We start from the raw sequence: 20,000 nt of genomic DNA, 5'->3' as shown, positions 1-20,000 counted from the left end.
ATCAGTTTTAGTTTACTGCAATACAATTTGTTTTACTTGCATAGTTAAATACATATGACTGAAACAATACAGAGAGGTAGTGAAACTCTCTCTAAAACATATGTTACATATAACGCTTTTCAGACAAGCTGTTCTTTTCACATTTCTGACACTTGCCTTTACAGTCTTTTTATTTTGGAGGCAAAGCTATTCCAAAACAAATTATTATACTTCCTGGATCGAATAAAGCGCATTACAGTTGTGTTTACTATTTAAAGAGAAGCAAAACATAAAATAGATTGAATTTGGATATAATATTCATATCCCATAGGATAATGTTTTCTACAAACAACATTTGTTTTGGTTATGAAAGCTTCCAACTATCTATTTGATGCACATGCACCCAGACATGCGCACACACATACACACACATAAAGGCAAATGCAAATGCACACACATAAGCCCAGATGCACACAGCAATATATCAGAAATAATTTGGATGAAATAAAAAAACGTCAGTGGCAGTGTGATTTGGGATGGCTCCGTGCCGTCTCTGCAGTGATGTCATTAAACAGCACTACGGCTGATAAGGCGATCCCGGTTATTGAATAAATAAATAAATTAAAGTGATATCTCATGAATTCTTTTCACCTCCCTTCAGAAGCCCCCCCCCCCACCTCCACCCCCATACCCAATCATGACCATTCATTCCCAACGCCTGGCGCCCTGACGCCCCCTACCCTCCGACCCCCCACCCCTTCGCCTCTCCCCCCCCCCTTCCCTTTCTGAATGCACACATCACAGATTCACCCGTCCACTGCTGCTGCAGCCAGGGATCCCCCCCCCCCCCCCCCCCCCCCACCACCCCTCCACCCCCCACACATTATTACACAAATAAAAAAAAAAAGAGAGGGAAAATAGGCAAGACTGAAGCCTGGCAATAAATGATGTGTTTTATTAATACACATTCCCAAGATATCCTTCTTTCGGACCCCAACTCTGAGAGATCCAGGGAGAATCGAGGAAAGGAAGGATGTCCGCCAGAACCGCGAGCGCTGACTGCCCGATAATAGGCTAAAACAACTAGCATGAGAGAGAGAGAGAGAGACCAAGAGAGAGAGAGACTGAGAAAGAGAGAGGGAGAGAGAGAGTGAGAGAGCACAAGGGAGGGAGAGAGAGAGAGAAACAGAGAGAGAATGGAAGCAGGGGGCGAGAGAGAGAGCGGGAGAGAGTGGCAAGCATATTATAACTCATCCATGTGGATCACCTTAGTAGATTGGGAGCAATCCCTTGTTGAAATTGTCTTCTAAACACTTAGAGAGAAGGAGACAGAAAGAAGCCAGCTAGCCCAGCTCTCTGTGTGTGTACTGTGCGTACTCTGTGTGTGTGTGTGTCTGTGTATTAAGTGTGCTATCCCAGCCAAGGTATAGCGAGGGGGAGCTCTAACAGAAATGCTTGCGTGTGTGTGTGTGTGTATGTGTTTGACTTTGTCTGTACACGTGCCTGCGCGTGTGTGAGTCCGTTGCCAGCACCTGTTTTGCGACTCCATTGAATTAGAGCACGCGCATGCATGTGTGTGTGTGAGAGAGACACAGTGGGTGTTTGAGTGTGTGTGTGTGTGTGTGTGTGTGTCTGTGTGTGTGTGTAAGGAAGAGAGGGGTATTATTCACTCTGGATGTTGCCTCATGCTTTAAACAGCTGCTATAGAAGCCCAGGTACGGCGTCTACGGCTTCTTAGCGGCAGCAACAGCAGCAGCACATTCCCAGCATCCCCCTTCAGGACAGGAGGCTTGCCTGCAGAGTGTGAAATCAGACTAATACAGTAGCATGAGGCTGAGCACAGGCAGCAGCTGAGCCAGGAAGCCGCTGCCGCCAACCGCCGCTGCCGCCGGTGCTGCCGCTGCGTGACTTACTTAGACTGAAGGTACCAGAGGACCAGAGCAACACGAGAAGACACAATTGGGAATTGGAGGTCAGCCGGACAGCAGAGGGAGAGAGAGAGTTTAAAAGAAGGACAGAGAGAAAGAAAGAAAGGTCAGTACACATAAAGATATTGAGTGGATGTTTTGGTTTCTTTAGGTGCACTGCCTTTTTTTTTTTTTGGGTTACAGTTAGTTGTGGTGTAAAAAAGTGTGTGTGTGTGTGTGTTGTGGTGAGGAGGGGGGGGGGCTGGCTGAGACTGTCGCTGCTGTTGATGTTGTAGGAAATATTGATTGTTGAAGTTTGTGGGAAGTGTGCTGCTTGCCGGTGAGAGCACATGGCACCGCTTAGTTGTGAGTGTGTGTGTGTGTGTGTGTGTGTGTGTGTGTGTGTGTGTGATGTGTGGGTGTAGGGGGGGGGGGGGGGGGGGGGGTTGTTGTGGGTGGAGTTGTGCTCCACGATAGCTTAGGTCTGGTGGTGGTATTTGTGTGTGTTTGTGTGTGTGTGTGTGTGTGTGTGGGGGGGGGGGGGGGGGGGGGGCAGGGGGATGGGGTGTTTGGGGGAAGTGGGGAGTGGAGTTTCTACTAGTACACAATGTGTGTGTGTGTGTGTGTGTGTGTGTGTTAGGCAGGGGGTTGCATAAAATGTGTGTGTGTGTGTGTGTGTGTGTGTGTGTGTGTGTGTGTGTGCTTGTGTGTGTGTGTGTGTGTGTGTGTGTGTGTGTGTCTGTGTGTGTCTGTGTGTGTGTGTGCATTCGTTAAGAGAATAAGTGGTGTGTGATAACTTGTTAGTTAATTTGTTTACCAGTTTTTACCAGAATTATATTAAAGCCTGTGGATGTGCTTAGTTACATTGTGTGTGTGTGTGTGTGTGTGTGTGTGTGTGTGTGTGTGTGAGTTGGACGAGAGACAATATAGTAAATCTGGGGCTGCACCTGGATGCAAATAATTTTTTTTTTTTTTTTAGCATAGTTAGCATCACAGGAGAAGCGACACACAACTCTCCCACAGTAATACAACAAAATGCACTTTATATGTGACATTTTACTCAAATGGTCAAATGCTCATTGCATTTGTAAGGTGCATGTCACCACAGAACACACAAGATGGTGTCCATCCTTTCAGCCATGTTTGATTCCCTACAATAACATAACTACTGCAACGTTAAACACATAGTAGAACATTTACTAACAGTCTTTCTATGTTTGGACCAAAAAAGTATGAATGGCACGACTGCAAACAGAATTGTTATAGAATGAGAATCCAGTGCACTGTTTGTATGAAAATGGGTCAGCAATTAAATATGTTGAGCCACACACAGGTAGAGAAAAGTGGAAAAGCCTGGACTTCCAAATTGTCAGCAACACTAAAGACATCAACCAAAAAAATTCTGCCATCCATCACAGCTGTCGGCCCGTTTCTGTGGCGACAGTGATTTATTCTAGTGCTGAAATCCATTTGGACACTCCCTCTCTCTCTCTCTCTCTCTCTCTCTCTCTCTCTCTCTCACTGTCTTTATCTCACTATCTCTCTCTCACACACAATCTCTCTCTCTCTCTCTCTCTCTCTCTCTCTCTCTCTCTCTCTCTCTCTCTCTCTCTCTCTCTCTCTTTCTCTCACACACACACTATATCTCTATCCGTTTCTCTCTCCTGCTGTTCCCTACTCACTTTCTCTCTCACTCTTCCTTGAGCACTATTCATCATTTACACACACACACACACACACACACACACACACACACACACACACACACACACACACACACACACACACACAACACACACACACACACACACACACACACACACACACACACACACACACACAATTTCTACAAATATTGCAATATATATATATATATAAAACAAGCAAATGAACTAGATAGCATGGATAATCGTTTTTATTATTATATGTACTATTATTATTGTTATTGTTATTACTATTATATGTTTTTTATTATTATTGCTATGTTTGAAAATATGTAATTTTCATAAAACATGCCAACAATAAATTGGAGCAATTCAGTTTTTTGATAGCATATAAAGATTGTAATTTAAAACAATAAAAACATAAATTCTGCCTTTTAATAAATTAATAAAAAACTCATGCAATTTATCTTTCACTAAAGCACACACAGATAATACAAATTTACTTTTACTTTTTTATATTCTTATACACTCTTAAGGAGACAGAACTCTTAAGGTACAGTGTGTGTGTGCGTGTGTGTGTGTGTGTGTGTGTGTGTGTGTGTGTGTGTGTGTGTGTGTGTGTGTGTGTGTGTGTGTGTGTGAGAGAGAATGCATGCATGTGTGTTCTTGTTGATGCTTGTTTGTGTTGCTGTTTGTGTGCATGTAACTGCGGGCATGTCTGTGTGTGCTTTATCGGTCTGTCTTGTGTATTTGTTAGTGACGGGTGTGTGTGTGGGTTTGTGTATCTATGTGCCAATGTGTGTCTTTGCAACGTTGCCATATTTACAGACTAGTGTTTGTGCTAGTATGTGGCTGAGATGGTGTGACTGTGTGTGTGTGTGTGTGTGTGTGTGTGTGTGTGTGTGTGTGTGTGTGTGCGTGTGTGTGTGGCGATGTATGATGGGGAGCTGTTGGCTTTTAATATGTTTGTCAGTGTGTACTACTGTCTTGGCTGTTGATCCAGGCCAGCCAGGATGTATCCAGAGATGTGCTAGGCAAGGGGAGCCTCAGCTGGCACTGCTGCCCTGTGCTGGCCTGCGTGTGTCAGGAAAGGGTGGAGGCTGCACTCTGGAAACCGATCAATGCTTTGTAGGGAGCACAGTATAGAACATTTCTTCTGGTAAATCCACAAGCATTGACAGTTATTGTTTTTGTTTCCGTGTTAATGTTATTGGCACAACTGGATGGATGAACGGAGGGAGTTAAAAAGAAAATATTCGGCTGATGAGCAGGCCTCGACATCCAGGCCAGATGTGGTGCAAGCCTCGGCTGAGGAGTTTCTGTTCATGCTTCTGCGAAAGGGACTGAACTCACACTGGGGTCCAGTCTCTGCTGTGATAAGGTGCCAAATTTGGCTAGGCTGCTCAAATCCTGGATTAATGCTTTGCTTTTCGGTCTTAAGGCGGTCAGCTATTCAAACAGGCATGGAATTGACTGGGCAGTCCGAGTCACCCTCAGAGTGTCACAATCCCATCAGCCACTGGGGCAACAGACTGAACTTGGAGCTCGTTCTGTCAGTCACTCCAAGCTGAGCTCCGTCAGCTCTGTTGGGCATCAGTAGAGGAGCTGGGATCAGATGCAGCGCGCTAGTGTAAAGTGATTGCTGACATCAGACCTTCAACGGCGTCTTCTTACAATCTGCAAATCACATTTAGACACACACTCGTACTCTATAGAAAAAAATAAGAAAAACGGTCACATGGCTATGTTTGGTACTTTTTCTTTTTCATATTACCACTATGAATGCATGAAGTGGTTTTTGCTTAAGGACCATGTGGAGTACGAGAGAATGGTCTGCAGGAAAAATAACACACAAAGGCGAAATAGAGGAGCCTTCAAGGGATTACATTAATGACTAAGATGTCCGTGATCTTCCCATCGCCCCCTTGACATCTGCATTGTCGTCACTCATCTTCTGTGCTTTAGCACGCAATGAAGCTGAAGTTGTGTTCTTAGGCTGCGCCTTATTAGTCAAATCAGTAATATCCATTGGAGAGAATAAGACATAATCACGTGGGCCTGCTTGGCACAGTGTCTTGAGTGAATGTGTATGGTCACTCCACATCTTATTACAGCCTATTACTGCACTCATGTGGATAATCTCTTTATGCTTGTTTCATTTCTAAGGGACTCTTCGTACTCTCATGTGCGAGCCTCATGGACAGAGTAACACTCTATCCAGCACGCCATTGTACCCTGTGTGACATCTATGTGTGCAGGGATCATTTTAATTGTTTAGTTTATTCATATTGTATGTGTGTGTGTGTGCCTCTGTGTGTGTTTGGGTATGTGTGGCTTCCCAAACATAAATATATCTACATATATATATTATATATATTTGCATATAAATATATATATGTGTGTGTGTCTGTGTGTGTTTGTGTGGTTGTGTATTTTTAGTAAACAACAACAATGCAAAGGCTGTGATTGATCCTTTATACAAATATGATACTGCAGCATCAGCAATGACTGACGAGTAAGGCTGTCAAATGGCATTTTTTATTATTTCAAACCTTGCTTTGGAAATGCATTTCTCTCATGCAGATTTGGTGCTAGAGAACACACCGAACTGTGTCATTCTTTGTTTTAGTGTTTAGTACATGTGTGGTTGTGTGTGTGTGTGTGTGTGTGTGTGTGTGTGTGTGTGTGTGTCTGAGACAAATGGTAGTGAGCTTTGGTGCTTGGCTGATTCCATGTCTGCTGTTCAGCAATCATTCACTAGCGGTGGAGGAGGTGCATTTATGTGTGTTCCTGGGCGTGTGTTTGTGTGTGTGTGTGTGTGTGTGTGTGTGTGTGTGTGTGTGTGTGTGTGTGTGTGTGTGTGTGTGTGTGTGTGTGTGTGTGTGTGAGAGAGAGAGAATACGGGGTGTGGCTGTTGTTCCATTTCTGCTCCTCCAGTCCCTCCCCACCCCCTCTACTGCTGGAATATAATCCGCTGTCTCCTGACCTTCAAATCATGTAGCGCTGCAGTCATTTCAATCGGCCTCGTCGCCATTAGCGTGAAATGTCCTCTAGCCACTAGCCGCTCCAGCTCACGGACAATTTCCTCTCTCCCAGCGTGGTGTTCCTCTTTTGCTTTCCTTTCCTTCCACCTTCCATCCCCTTCCATTCTCCCCGTTCTCAGCCCGGCATCCCGAAGCTTGTCTCCCATGCAGGGTGTGAACCTCTTACACGGCTAAGGAAATGAGCCACTGCAGGACACGGTGTTGGTCAAAAGAAGAAGGTTGAGAGAACCACTAACATGTTGGATTTCGAAAAAAAATGTTTCTGTTGGGTTCGTTCGTCGCAACAGATCCCCCCCCCCCACCCCCCACCATCCCCCTGCCCTGCAAATGATTCCAATACGTATGAGTGCATCAGAAACATTGGAAAACGATGGTAGATGGTAGGAATACCAAAAAAAAAATTGGGAATATTGAGCAAAGCTTTAAAAAAAATCAGCTGTCAGAAATCTCGCCATGGGATATGTTAGATGGATGGATCAATTATTGAAGAAGGACATACTTGATATGATCTGAATATTAAAAATATATCAGAGGCCAAACAACATTTCTCAGAGATTTTAGATCTCTGCTAAGACATGTATGTGTCTAATCCCTAGGCACGTTTTTCACAAGGGTCAAAGGGTCTTTAAATATTTTATTAGATGCAACAAAATCAGTCCTTTCATTTTTGTTGTTCGTTTACACAGATGACTGTCTGAGCAAGAAGAGAATCTGAGCAATATTTCAAAATTGTTCGGCAGGTTGAATCACTGAATGTGTCACTCTAGAGTGTAACATTAAATGACCCTGTAGCTATTGTAAAAATACTAATTTAATTTGTTATTTGAAGGCTTCGTTTGACATTGGCTGCTCTGTTTCGGTAATGTCAATAATTCTCAGTCTGCTAGTAGCTGGAATTTTTATCCTCACCACCTGAGAATACAGCACTCATCTAAATTTAATTATGACAAATTATCTGATCTGTGAATAATATTTCTTTCCATATCAAACTGCAATGATTTGTAGCTGTCAATGCTGAATTGTTTGCCATCATTCAGACTTGCATTTACTAGGACTAATATAGTTGATACAGCTCCACAGACAATACTATATTCTGGTGTTTTGGCCTCATTTGTGAGCTTCTGTCTCCACTAAACTGCAGTCCGGTTCAAATCGGTGTTATCTTCATATAAAATAAACCATTCGTGTTCTGTTGTCCGATAGCAGATGCTGTTGTAGTAAACCTGCCTGCCAGCCTGTATCCTCAAAGAGGTGACCCAAGTAGCAGCTCATAGCATAGCTCATCTTATCCAACACCACCTCTGCTACGTCTCCCCCTCCCTTAGTGTCCGATGTAACGCTCAACCTGTCTCAAGTACCGCTGACGTCTTGAGGGGGGTATATCTAGTGGCTGAGCAGCCTGTCCTCTGCACCTCAGCTGACCTGCCTCCACTGCCCATTTTTCACATTTGGGAGATTTCATCTTTCGTAAGTAACCCGCTTGTGCCACCCAGATACCTTTTTGCCGTTTGCCGTTTGCTTGTACCCCAAATACCCTCATTATACCCCCCTCCCTATACCCTACTTTTACCTTCCTGTACTCTCATTACATGACATTAAATATATTTATTTAGCTGACGCTTTTATTCAAAGCGTCTTCGAATAAGTGCTTTCAACCATGAAGAAACAACCCAGAAATTGCAATAATCATGCGATTGCACACAATTCATCAAATAAGCAAACTGGTTTAAAGTGCTACATTTCCTGTACTCTAGCTGTACCCGGCTCGTACTCTACCTGTACCCTACATACCCTACCCGTACCCCCCACTGACTCCTAACCATCCCTGTACTCTCATGTACCCCTCCCTGTATCTCTCTGTACCTCCAATGTGCCCTGTCCAGGATGGCTAAAAAACTGACCCAGGAACAGACCCTTGATATGTTTATAGGGTTAGGTCTGTATATGGGCTGTCTGTTATTATGGTTATTCATATATATATATATATATATGGATGATTAATGACCACAGTGAGACATATACATTATGCCTCATTGTTAAATTGGAAATGCACACAGTGGATGTAGAGCAGTTTTACATTATTGCCCAGTATACTTCATATAGTTAGCAGCCATTACATTTGTCTGCATTGGTGAAAATAAAACAGCGAGTGTTTGGAGGTTTTTATTCAACAGACCACTCAAAGAAAGGGATGTATTGAAATTGCATTGAGGTGATGAGATCAAGAAATGGATAGTGTTTTACGATGGAGCAGTGTCAAACATGGTGGTTTCTCCCAGCTATAGGGTTGCATTGACAGGCAGTGAGCATCAATTAAATCTCCTGATCTGTACATCCTGCAAGCCTGGCCTTTGTTTTCTTCCAATAAAAGCAGTCTGTTGCAGCAGAATGTTTCATTTCCTCTCAGAGCTTGCCCTGAGTAATGCAGAGTGCTTATCATACTTCTGGAGAAGCACTGCAAAAACACAAAGTTCTGCGGCTTGATACCCAGCTCATCTTCAGGGCAATGCTCACAGTGCCTCCAAGCATCCTTTAGTCCAGATTTCCAAGGCAGTGAAACCCTATTCCCCAGGTCTAAAGCGCGGCCATTTAAATTCTAAAGCCTTCTGCTTTAGATCAAGGCTGTTCCAGGCTTATGTTTGGATGCTATGCTGTAATGGTGTTGCGAGGCCTGCTCTATAAAGTCATAACAATGACAGTATGTTTCTTTGTGTGATTTGGCGTTGGGTTTAGAATACTGCAGAGGTATAATTCAGTGTTTATGACTTTATATCTTTTTCACGGGATGAAAAATTAGGTCTGGGAGGGACAAGGTTGTGAAGGGGCCAATCTGTCCCTGGCCATTCACTACCCTCCCCTCATCTAATTACTGTGAGCTGCATTCATAGACGCTATTGCACCAGTGGGTCTGTCATTCATTAATCATGTGACCTTCTGTGGTACAGTTAATGACCTTGGAGGAGCAGATCAGCTGGGGAGGGCTAAAGCTGTGGAATTAAATTGTTTCTGGTTGTGGTCATGGTCACACCAGACAAATTTAATAGCCACCTGGCTTGGGTCCCCTTCTGCAGCACCTCTTGTCTTTGGAGCAGCCGTCAGCAGCCTTCAGTCCGAGCTCTTGTGGGAAATGGGCCTTGCAAATTTGTCTCAGACCACAGAAACTCAAGACATATGAAAGGAACAACTCAGAAAGGATGAAAAGCGGAACAGCCATATGTTATGGTTGCTAACTTAAGAACTAGGTTCTCATTCTTAATTACACAAGCAAATATAGCTTGACAAGATAACACAAATCACATTGGGACATATGGTACTCTCTAGGATAAATATTAGGGCTGGCCTTTGGAAAAAATTTTTAATGGAAATATTATGATACAACATATTACAAAGTGATCTTGTTTCAAATTCAAATATCATAAATATACAATAACAATCTCCTAGATTTTGTTCTGTATGAAGCTGATTCAATTAAGTTTCCAATCCTATCAGAAATGCTTGCTTGCTTGATGTCTTACCATTTGAAAGTGGTCATGTAAAATATAGGATATTTAATGGCTGTTCTTTGCTCATGTTGTATACTTCATGGCAAAGATTGACAAAAAGGCATGCCTCTTGTCTACTTAAAGGCTTTTCAACAGGGTATCTACATGAGTGTCAAGAAAATATAGACAGTACGAGTCAGCAGAGAATAAGACCAATGTTCAAGTCAATTTACTTTGACTTTATTGATTCATGCCCTGCATACTTCTGCCTTTTCTGCTGCAGATTCTAGCAACCGTTCACCCCCTAAATAAATTGATAAATAAATGCACTTTCTTTTATCCAATTAATCTGTTGAGACCTTCAGGTAGGGTAAACACAAAAAGCTGTCAAAGGTAATCAATACATTTGACAATATATATTTATATAATATTTAATTATGTACAAAGTGTCAGATGCTCTAAATATTTTTTCTGAGTATTAATAGTACATTTATCATAATGGTGGAAGTAGTAGCTATAGTCTTCATAGTGATCTAACATGCGATCCAAAATAAGATGTTATAAAAAAATAATTAAAACAGTAATTACATGTCTGCTTTCATTTTAAGCCTAACGAAGTGAATGTATAAATAATATTTGTCCAAATTATTATTACGTAATGATCAATCAAATCAAAAAACAATTATGATAAACCGATATCTTGGATAAATGTATGTTTGAATAGATTGTATTTTTTCCTCTTTGTATTTGAATTGTTAGCTTTCTTCTCAGTGACATTAAAATGGAGGGATTTTGTTTATCCTCGCCTTTGTTTATTTAACATTTCGCTCAGCGGGGGAGTTTCACAGAGCTTGTCTTCAACACAGTCCCTGCAGACAGCAAGCAAACACTCCACAGTTTCAAACAGAACAATCCTAAACTTTCCCTCTTCTGCTGTGTTGAGCGAAACTATGGCAGAGAGGAACATAATAATGGATTATGATTGAATTTGATTGTTATAATTCAAAATTCTAACCGTATCTAACTGGCTATTCTCACCGTATGCGAGCACAGCTTTGTTTTGTTTTTAACTCTGGTGGATGCAATCCCCCCACAAAAACATACAGCAGAATTATAATGGGGTATTATCAAATGAATCAAAAATGCTAATAGGTTAGAGACTTCCTTTTGTATTGACTCATGTACTATCAACCGTTTGGCATAAGAAGACCACAGAAAAACAATCAAACACGGCATGCAAACGTGTTTTCAGTTCATCCTGTGTGCAACTGATGTCATCTCAGCTGAAATCATTGTTTGTTTTCCCACTGTGTCCAAAATACGCGCATTAGCTCGATCGGCGTCGGAAAAAAAGTGTTCAAACATCATGTTTGGGTTGATGTCATTATCATTTGTCTTTTTTTTTTTATTTCCATTCATCATCATTAACAGGAGAATCAATTCCTCACTGGGATCTAGGTTGATGTCACGTTCAATGTCAGCACACAGATGGCCACAGCCCTGGCCCAGGGTGGAGGGGCCAGTCTGGCTGCACAATCTTTCTTTTCATTAAAACACCCACCCACACATGCACCCCCCCTCCCACCTCAAACACACATACATACACACACACACACACATACAGACACACACACACACACACACACACCCCCACACACACACACACACACACACACACACACACACACACACACACACACACACGCACACACATACACCCACAAACACACACACGCACACAAACATATACATATACACAAACACACACACAGATATACACACGCACGTGCGCCACCCTTCTCTGCTCAAATTCCCGCAAACACGCACACACACACAGACACATACAAACACACACATACACACACACACACACACACACACACACACACACACACACACACACACCTACACACACACACACACACACACACACACACACACACACCTACACACAAACTTAAAGAGCCACACATTATAAATATCTCTCCATTTTCTCTCTGCTCTGCTCTTATCTGTATGTCTATTTCTCTCTCTCTCTCTCATGCACACACACACACACACACACACACACACACACACACACACACACACACACACACACACGCACTATACCATTACCTTTTCTCCTTATTATCCCCGCTCTCTCTCTCTTGTGGGTCCCTGCCTCTGTATCTTTCCACCATCTTCCTCCCTGTTGCAAGTGCAGGCTTGATTAATATTTTCCACTACACCGTAACCATGGCAATAAGGTCACTGCATATGATACTTAATTGAATTTTCACAGTGCTTTATTCTGTATTGCCTGTGTCCGAACCATAAAAACCTTCAGCTGATGACTCCAGCCCCTTCACTCCCCACCATCCCTCTCTGTTCTTACTATGCCCTATGAATTCATTCATTGTTCCCTTCCTCCCTCTCCCTCAGCATGGCTGGTGTTGCGCTGTGACCCCATTCGTTCTTAGTTCAATTTGTGCTATGGCTCTATTTCTCACTTATACACCTTTCATGACGTGTTCTACACGGAGCTAGTTGGATCACATCGTCAAATCGGTCTGGCTTTCTCGTTTTCACCTGGTCCTAGATGCCTGCCGGAATACGGATGGAAGACTTGCGTGCCGGTTAATGTAGAGAGAATGCAAAGTACGCCGCCACTCTTCCCTCTTCCTTCCTTCCTTCCTCATCTTTCTCTCCCTTTCTCTCTCTCTCTCTCTCTCTCTCTCTCTCTCTCTCTCTCTCTCTCTGTCTCTCTCACTCTTTCCCCTCTCCTGTGGATGAACTCTCATTCTCCCCAATATGCTCCATCACATCTCCAACCCCACTCCCCTCAACTCCAGCCCACCCTCCACCCAACCCTCCCCTGCAGCATTTGCATACTCAAATCAGTCTCCAGCGCCTTCGCTCAATGGATTTCAAATGACACTGATGACTCAAGTGGTGAAACAAAACAGGGGCCCCGCCAGCCGGAGCCCATTGACGCACACAGAGTGAGCTGCTGACACGGGGGCCACTCTCTCTCGGAGCAGGTGTTCTGATTAATGCTTAACAAATCGGGCGGGTCCTCTACTCTTGAGGTCCAGGGTCTGCGAGTGGGAGACAGGTTCCCCCCCTCCCGTCTCTCCACAACACAACAGCAACACGCAAGGCCAACATACAAACACACGCTGGTTGCCTCTTTGTTCATGGTGGGCATTGGGGGGATAATCCGTGGCAAGAGACGGGGACAGGTCCATGGGGGGGATGGGCCCACATTAGGGGATCAAAAGTACAGGGGTGATAAGGAGGTGTACACACTATACAAATGAAACGCACACACACACACGTATATATAGATATATATATGGGTTCAGTTTGTATTGTCGTGTTTTGTTTATATCTATTTATATATTATAGATACAAAAATGCATTGCTTTGTAGTCGTATGCATGTGGAAAAACGTACAACATTAAAAGGTAAAAGCTACATGAAGTAAATAATAGGTAAAAGCTACATGAAGTAAATAATACATCTTACAAAGAAAGGTATTGCTGTGTGGCTCAACTTGGAGGGTTATTCTTATGAATAGCCATTTTTTGAGAGACTTTAAAGCTTTAATGTTATGTCGTACATATAATGTATGTCATTTTTGTGATAATTAGTTGAATCCAGGCAAAAGGCGAGAGAGAGCGATAGTGTGAGAAAGGGAGAGAGCGAGCGAGGGAGGCAAAGAGAGAGGAGAAGGGAGGAGAGAGAGAGAGAGTGGCATACAGCCTTGCACCTCAGAGTTGACATATGCACCATAAAATAACCATTAGCAGTTACCTACAATCTGAAGTGACAGTCTATCAATAATGTCACTCTGAAAATGGGACAGGTTTGTTGCTGTCTCTAAATCACTGGAGACTCCATACAGGGGGAAATGCGGGCAGGTATAGGAAATGCATTAAGATTAGACGTTGATGGCATGGTTGAAACCACTCAGAGGCTCAGCGCAACATTTCCCTCCAGCTTCCATGTTGGCCGAGAGGCAACGCTCTCCATCCAGACCCACTGTTCTATTGATTAAGTCACTCGCTATTTGTGTGCAAAAATGCATTCTTAATTTCTGGAATAATTTATCTGAGCATTTATTATTGTGGCTATACGGATACATAAGTAAAGCGGAACGTACGTCCATGTAATGAGTTACCTTTAAAACACGTATGCACGTGCACACATACACACACAACCACACACAACCACACACACACACACACACACTTCTCATTGTATTCACAAAGCCGTTCTACTTCCCTCCAATGGGGTGTTTGTATGAAATCTAAATCAGTGCTGCATATGAATGGCCCTTGCTAATGAATGGCGCACAAAGGCTATCAGCTTTCTTGAAAGACACGATCCACCCAACATACTTCTTCCCTTCTGCCCCAGTGTATAATGTGGCAGCACGTGGAGGCTGCGCGATGCCCATCTGTTCCTTACAGGCCAACCCTCCCCTGCCATGTGCCGGCGTAACAGGCAGCCATTGTAGCAACAAGTGTGTGCGCATTACCACACTTGCCAGTTCCCCAGACTTGGCAGCGAGCCTACCCCTCTGCCCGCCCCTCCATGTACAAAGAGAGTCAATTGTGCCAAAGGAGAGAGCTTAGGGGGGAGGAAGGAAGGAGGAAGGGGCGATGGGGAAGGGGGTGTGGGGGGAAAGTGATTTACATACTGCAGCTTAGCGACACCCATCTGATTTTAAACAGCTCCAAACCAATTAAGGGTCATTAGTGCTTTTTGTTTTCCATTGTGGTGTATTGGGAGCAAGGGACATCTGTCCCAGTGTGTGTGTGTGTGTGTGTGTGTGTGTGTGTGTTTGTGCTTACCCTTGTGTGTTTGTGCTTGTGTGTGCATGCATACGTGTGCGTGCATGTGTGTCCGTGCATGTGTGAGCGTGCATGTGCACGCGTTCGCTCACGCATGTCTATGTACGCACGGGCGTGCTTGTCTATGCTTGTGCATTAACATGTGTGTGTGTGTGCGCGTGTGTTTGCGTGTGTGCATGGATGCGTGTGTGTTGGAGTTCCTATAGGAATGCCAGCTCTTTACATATGTTTCTGTCTTGGATCCCCCCCCACCCCCCGTGTCCTTGTCTGCTGCTGATAAAGCTTCCTCCTCTGTGTGTAAACAAACGCTCAGCAACCAGCCTGGCACTCCCAGGGAGAGCTTTGGCAAACGCCCAGCTCTAACATAATCTGTGTCAGATGGTGACAATTCAGGCCTCAGAGGCTCCCACCCCTGATCCTAATTATCTCAGATCATTATGACAATGTATTTCCTAATATTATGGTGAAGGGGGAGGGGTGAGTCGGGGGGGGGAGGGGGCTTCCCCTAAAAGTGACAATATTTAAATTAATTCTAATGAATATCAAAGGGGAAATGCTCACAGTGAGAACAGCAGTGTTAAGGGGCGACATCTCTGTCACAGGTTAACAGTTCATTACAGGAACGCTGGCATGCATCCCACGGTTACATCTACCTTTGACGAGTTCAGGAAAAAAAAAATACAAACACGCTGCCACTTTCTACATTCTACGTTCTAAAATGTATTTACACACATTTTTTAATATTCTATATATCTCAGCACAATGTTACAAGGATGAATACTACGCCCAGGGTCAATCTGTGTATTTATAGATCGGTCCACGTTAATATCAATATGTTGCCATAAAACAAGGTTCTGCTATGATTTCTTTTTCAAAGAGCATAGACATTGGCGTGTTTACACCGCTTGGTTTCGTGGTGAACCCCCCACCTTGGTTTTGTTGGATAGAAATAAATAAATAGAAAAACATTTATGGCTGATGCAAATAGCGAGACGGCATAAATCAAAGGGCACGTGCGGGGGAATATTGTGTAATAGTTATTGCGAAATGAAGTGGCATTGGGATCAATACCTCACTATATCTCACTCTGGCGTAATGACGCAGGGGGCTGGAGGCCACTGGAGTCCGGTCCCTTCACCAGCCGGCCTATAAATCTGTCTGACCCGCAGCTATAGCCGCAACATTATTAAAGTGCATATCCAATTAGCACCCACCATGCAAAAAGAATACAAGCTCTTGCACCGACCTGGAGTCTGGGGAATAGGTGCTTTCACCTTTCTGTTTGATGGCAGGGGTTAAGGGCGAGGCAGGTTAGGTGACTATGCTGTACTGTATGAATGTAATAGGAAGACGATGTTTTCAACATAGGAGTTGGTACATGTCTTGTTGTAGGTAATAGGAAACAGCACATATTAATTGTGTTAATATTATTCGGATAAATGTTATACATTGAGGAATTAACTGGAACGATAAATAATAGGTTTTTATGAATTCACGTATTGTGTTGCAAAGTTATTGCAACATTATTTTAATGTGATATGAATGAATGCAAGCATATCTAGTATGTTGTATTTGTCCTTATTGAGTTTAATGTATGTTTATGCATATTATACCTACTGGCATCCTGTGTAGCCCTCAGGATGTAATGTAACTCCTAACAAACAGCAGCTCACATGAAAAATGAGCCCAAAAGAACAATATGCTGATAATAGCTACCTTTCATTTGTCCAATTATGCATACTTTTTCTATTCATGTCAGGCCTTGTTACAAGCTAAGTATAGCTTTTGGCCACTGGTCACTAAGGAGGATGTTGACCAAAGACACAAATGAGAATACTGATAAACCAATATATTTTCAGGGACACCAGTATAAAGCACACTCTTGTGTGCTTTATACTGTTATTTAAATCAAGCTTGTAAGTCTGAAGCCTGTATTGACACTTTGCTGTTCTGATTTCTTACAGGACCTGGAAGGAGGCTTCCACTGGACTTGAAAAACAATCAGTAAGTGGAATAAATAAGTGAATGTACTATTCATTTAGGTCTGGAAAACACCTGATCGAAGCGGGCAAGGTCAAATGAAAACACTTTGTTTTCTTGCCCATTCTTTAATGTGGTGTTTTGTTGTTGAAAAAGTGTGGACATAATCACTCTTTCTATATTTTCCTTGATATACATGGATCCTATAGTAGTCTGAGTCTGAGATCAGACAATGCAATCTAGAAAATCATTAGTCATTTAGTCATTAGTCATATTAGTCATTAGTACTGTTCTTTTGTCATAAGCAAACAGCATTAGGGTTTGTTGCTATTTAACTTGCCATTGCTAAAAGCAGTGAGCCATCTAACGGGTGTGCTTGATTGTAGAGCAGATCCACAATGTTGCTAAGCATGACATCAATCCACAGATTTCAAGGGGTTTCGCAAAAATGAATGCTTTCTCAGATCTTAAATGTAACACAGTATTCTGTATTCTTCTATTTAAAGATCTAGGTAGACATGTTTCCTCAGGCCAGCCTTAAGCATGACCTGGAACATTTATAGCGTTCATATATTTTTGCATAGTGAGCTATGCAAAAATATCGATTTTGTAAAAATAGTACAGAATATAAATCTATTAAATGAATACTTTAATCTATGATAGCAATATCATATATGAAAAAAATAAACATTATATCATCATTTATGATGAAATAACTATCAATGGAAATATGTTCACTTTACAATTTTGAGTTAAATTGTAAAATAAAAGATGGAAAATGTCAGCTAGTCAGCTGTAATGATAATTGTAGCTGATTTAATACTCTAATATCATACTTTTATATTAGTGACTTGGTTTATTGCCCTTTGAGTATTTGTTCATTAACATCAACCATTTAAATAGTTAATGTTAGTGCCCCAGAGCTCAAAAGCAATATGGTAATTACACAGAACATCCTTTCCATTAGTTGAGATGCTTAACACAGCAAACAGATAATTCAGGCACATTCCCCTAATTAGCAATCTGTTTTGAACAGTGGTTCTAATCACCAACAATGAATGGGTACTTCTGTTAAATTCGTTAATCTAATCAAGTGTAGCTACACGTCTTGTGAACTTGTATACCGATGGGCTTTCATAGCGATGGGAAGCCAAGTGTGCATTTATTTGACTTGCAGAATAATTGCCTTGCCAATGAAAGTCTATGCCTTTTTGTTTTTGTTACTTTGGCCAACATATTTCTACCTGCCACTGCCCTGGTCTTGAACTTGTAGGGGTTAGTAAGGTCGGGGGGTCAGACTTGTAGATTAGGCTCATCTGGCTGTGTAGATTAGGGCTAAGGTTGATATTAGATTGGTTGGAAGTGGCTGGGGAAGGGGCTGTGTCTAGTCACCACTGGGTGACACAAGTTTTAAATGCGCACGGGAGACAGACCTTTGGCCTTCATACGTACAGATCTGTGACCATCTGATGACCCCTAATCTTCTCTTCAGTCAGTCGACTATAGAGTATTGATTTGGTCAGTCTACTGGCCCAGGGGTCAAGGGCCGGACACTCTGTCTCTCTCTGTACCTCTTCTCCCGCACAGTGGTTTGCCCTGCAGCCACTCAAAACACCATTTGGAGTAGGGTTATGTTTCTACGCTCAGATTGACAGATCTCATGCGTCGTTTCCAACGTCACGCACCTCGCTGTTTTAATTCGAATTACAATAAGTCTATGTGTAAAACACGCGCAAAAATAACACATTAGAGCTTTTAAATGGTGACTCAGGAAATAGCTCAGTTTTCCCCTTAAGGCAGCACAAATTGCTGGAAGGACAGCATATGGCTGAGAGCTGTGGTAACTTACACCTTCAAGCATCCAGAGGAACACATGCTTTCTGGCTCCTCTCAGGGACCTCTCAGGGCCCCTCGAGTTCCCCCCATCAGGCTCCGAGAGGGCCGCCAGCTCCCACATCTGGATAGACAGACGAACAGCCAAAACACAAGTCTGATCTTTAATGCTGCTGCTTCCAAATATCTCTCTCTCTCTCTCTCTCTCTCTCTCTCTCTCTCTCTCGCTCTCTCTCCCTCTCTCTCTCTCTCTGTATCTCTCCCTCTGTCTCTCTCTCTCTGTATCTCTCTGTCTCTCTTTCTCTCTGTCTCTCTCTGTATCATTCTCTCTTTCTCTCTCTCTGTCTCTCTCTGTATCTGTATCTATCTTTACCTCTCTCTCTCTCTGTCCCTCTCTCTGTATATATCTGTATCTCTCTCTCTCTCTCCCTCTCTCTCTCTCTCTCTCTCTGCATCGCTCTGTATCTCTCTGACTCTCTCTTTCTCTCTCCCCGTCTCCCTACCTATATTTCTTTCTCTATCTCTTTCTCTCTCTCTCCCCTGTCTATTTCTATCTAGCTCTCTCTCGCTGTCACTCTGGTATTTCTCTATCTCTCTTTCTTTCACTATTTCGTTCATACTTTTTTCTTTCTTTCTTTCTTTTCTATCGGCGTGCCCAGTCACAGAACATCTGGTGGGCGAAACGCGGTTTCTGTCCTCGTGTTTCTTCGGGGGAGATGGAGGCCCCGATAATCCCTCTCCCTTCTCATTAAAAGGAGCTGAATAAACACAGGCCTCTTCCAGTTGTTCCTACGAATTTCCTCCCTGGGTGTCAGGAGACCCAAGTAGGGGCTACCGGATCAAAGCGGCACCCGGCAGCCCCAGGAACGCTGAGTGTGCCCTGCGTTGCTGGGCTCAGGCCCATTACCTCCCTCTCTCCCAGCGAGGCATGGAGGTCACAGGCTGTCAGTCTTACGGGCCTGACGTCTCAGGTGTGGAGGGGAGTAGGGAGGACAGAGGGGAGGAGAGGAGAGGGAAGGGGAGAGGAGAGCAGTAAATAGGGAAGAACTGAAAAGAGGGGAGAGGAGTATAGGAGGGGAGAGGAGAGGACATGACGAGAGGCTTGAGGAGAGGAGGGGAGAGGAGAGGAGAAGAGAGGGAAGGGGAGAGGAGAGGAGAGGAGAAGAAAAGAGAGGGAAGAACAGAAAAGAGGGGAGGAGAGAAGAGAGGGGAGTATAGGAGGGGAGTGGAGAGGAGGGGAGGTGAGAGGAGAGGAGAGAGGAGAGGAGAG

General features: G+C 43.3%; 1 protein-coding gene across 1 annotated transcript in view; it reads left to right on the top strand.

The window, feature by feature from the left end:
- Nucleotides 1-20,000, top strand: part of zfhx3b (zinc finger homeobox 3b) — a gene marked incomplete at its 5' end in the record, with an annotated part of 183,179 nt that overhangs the window by 47,092 nt on the left and 116,087 nt on the right. Inside the window, one exon of the mRNA XM_084475896.1 lies at nucleotides 19,546-19,701. Coding sequence (XP_084332022.1) covers nucleotides 19,546-19,701 — 156 coding nt within the window. The remainder of the gene's footprint in view (nucleotides 1-19,545; nucleotides 19,702-20,000) is intronic.

Source organism: Micromesistius poutassou (genome assembly GCF_964030765.1).
Source record: "Micromesistius poutassou genome assembly, chromosome: 12".
Lineage (NCBI taxonomy): Eukaryota > Metazoa > Chordata > Actinopteri > Gadiformes > Gadidae > Micromesistius > Micromesistius poutassou.
The sequence above is the reverse complement of the archived record's forward strand: the minus strand, read 5'-3'. Positions and strand labels throughout refer to the sequence as shown.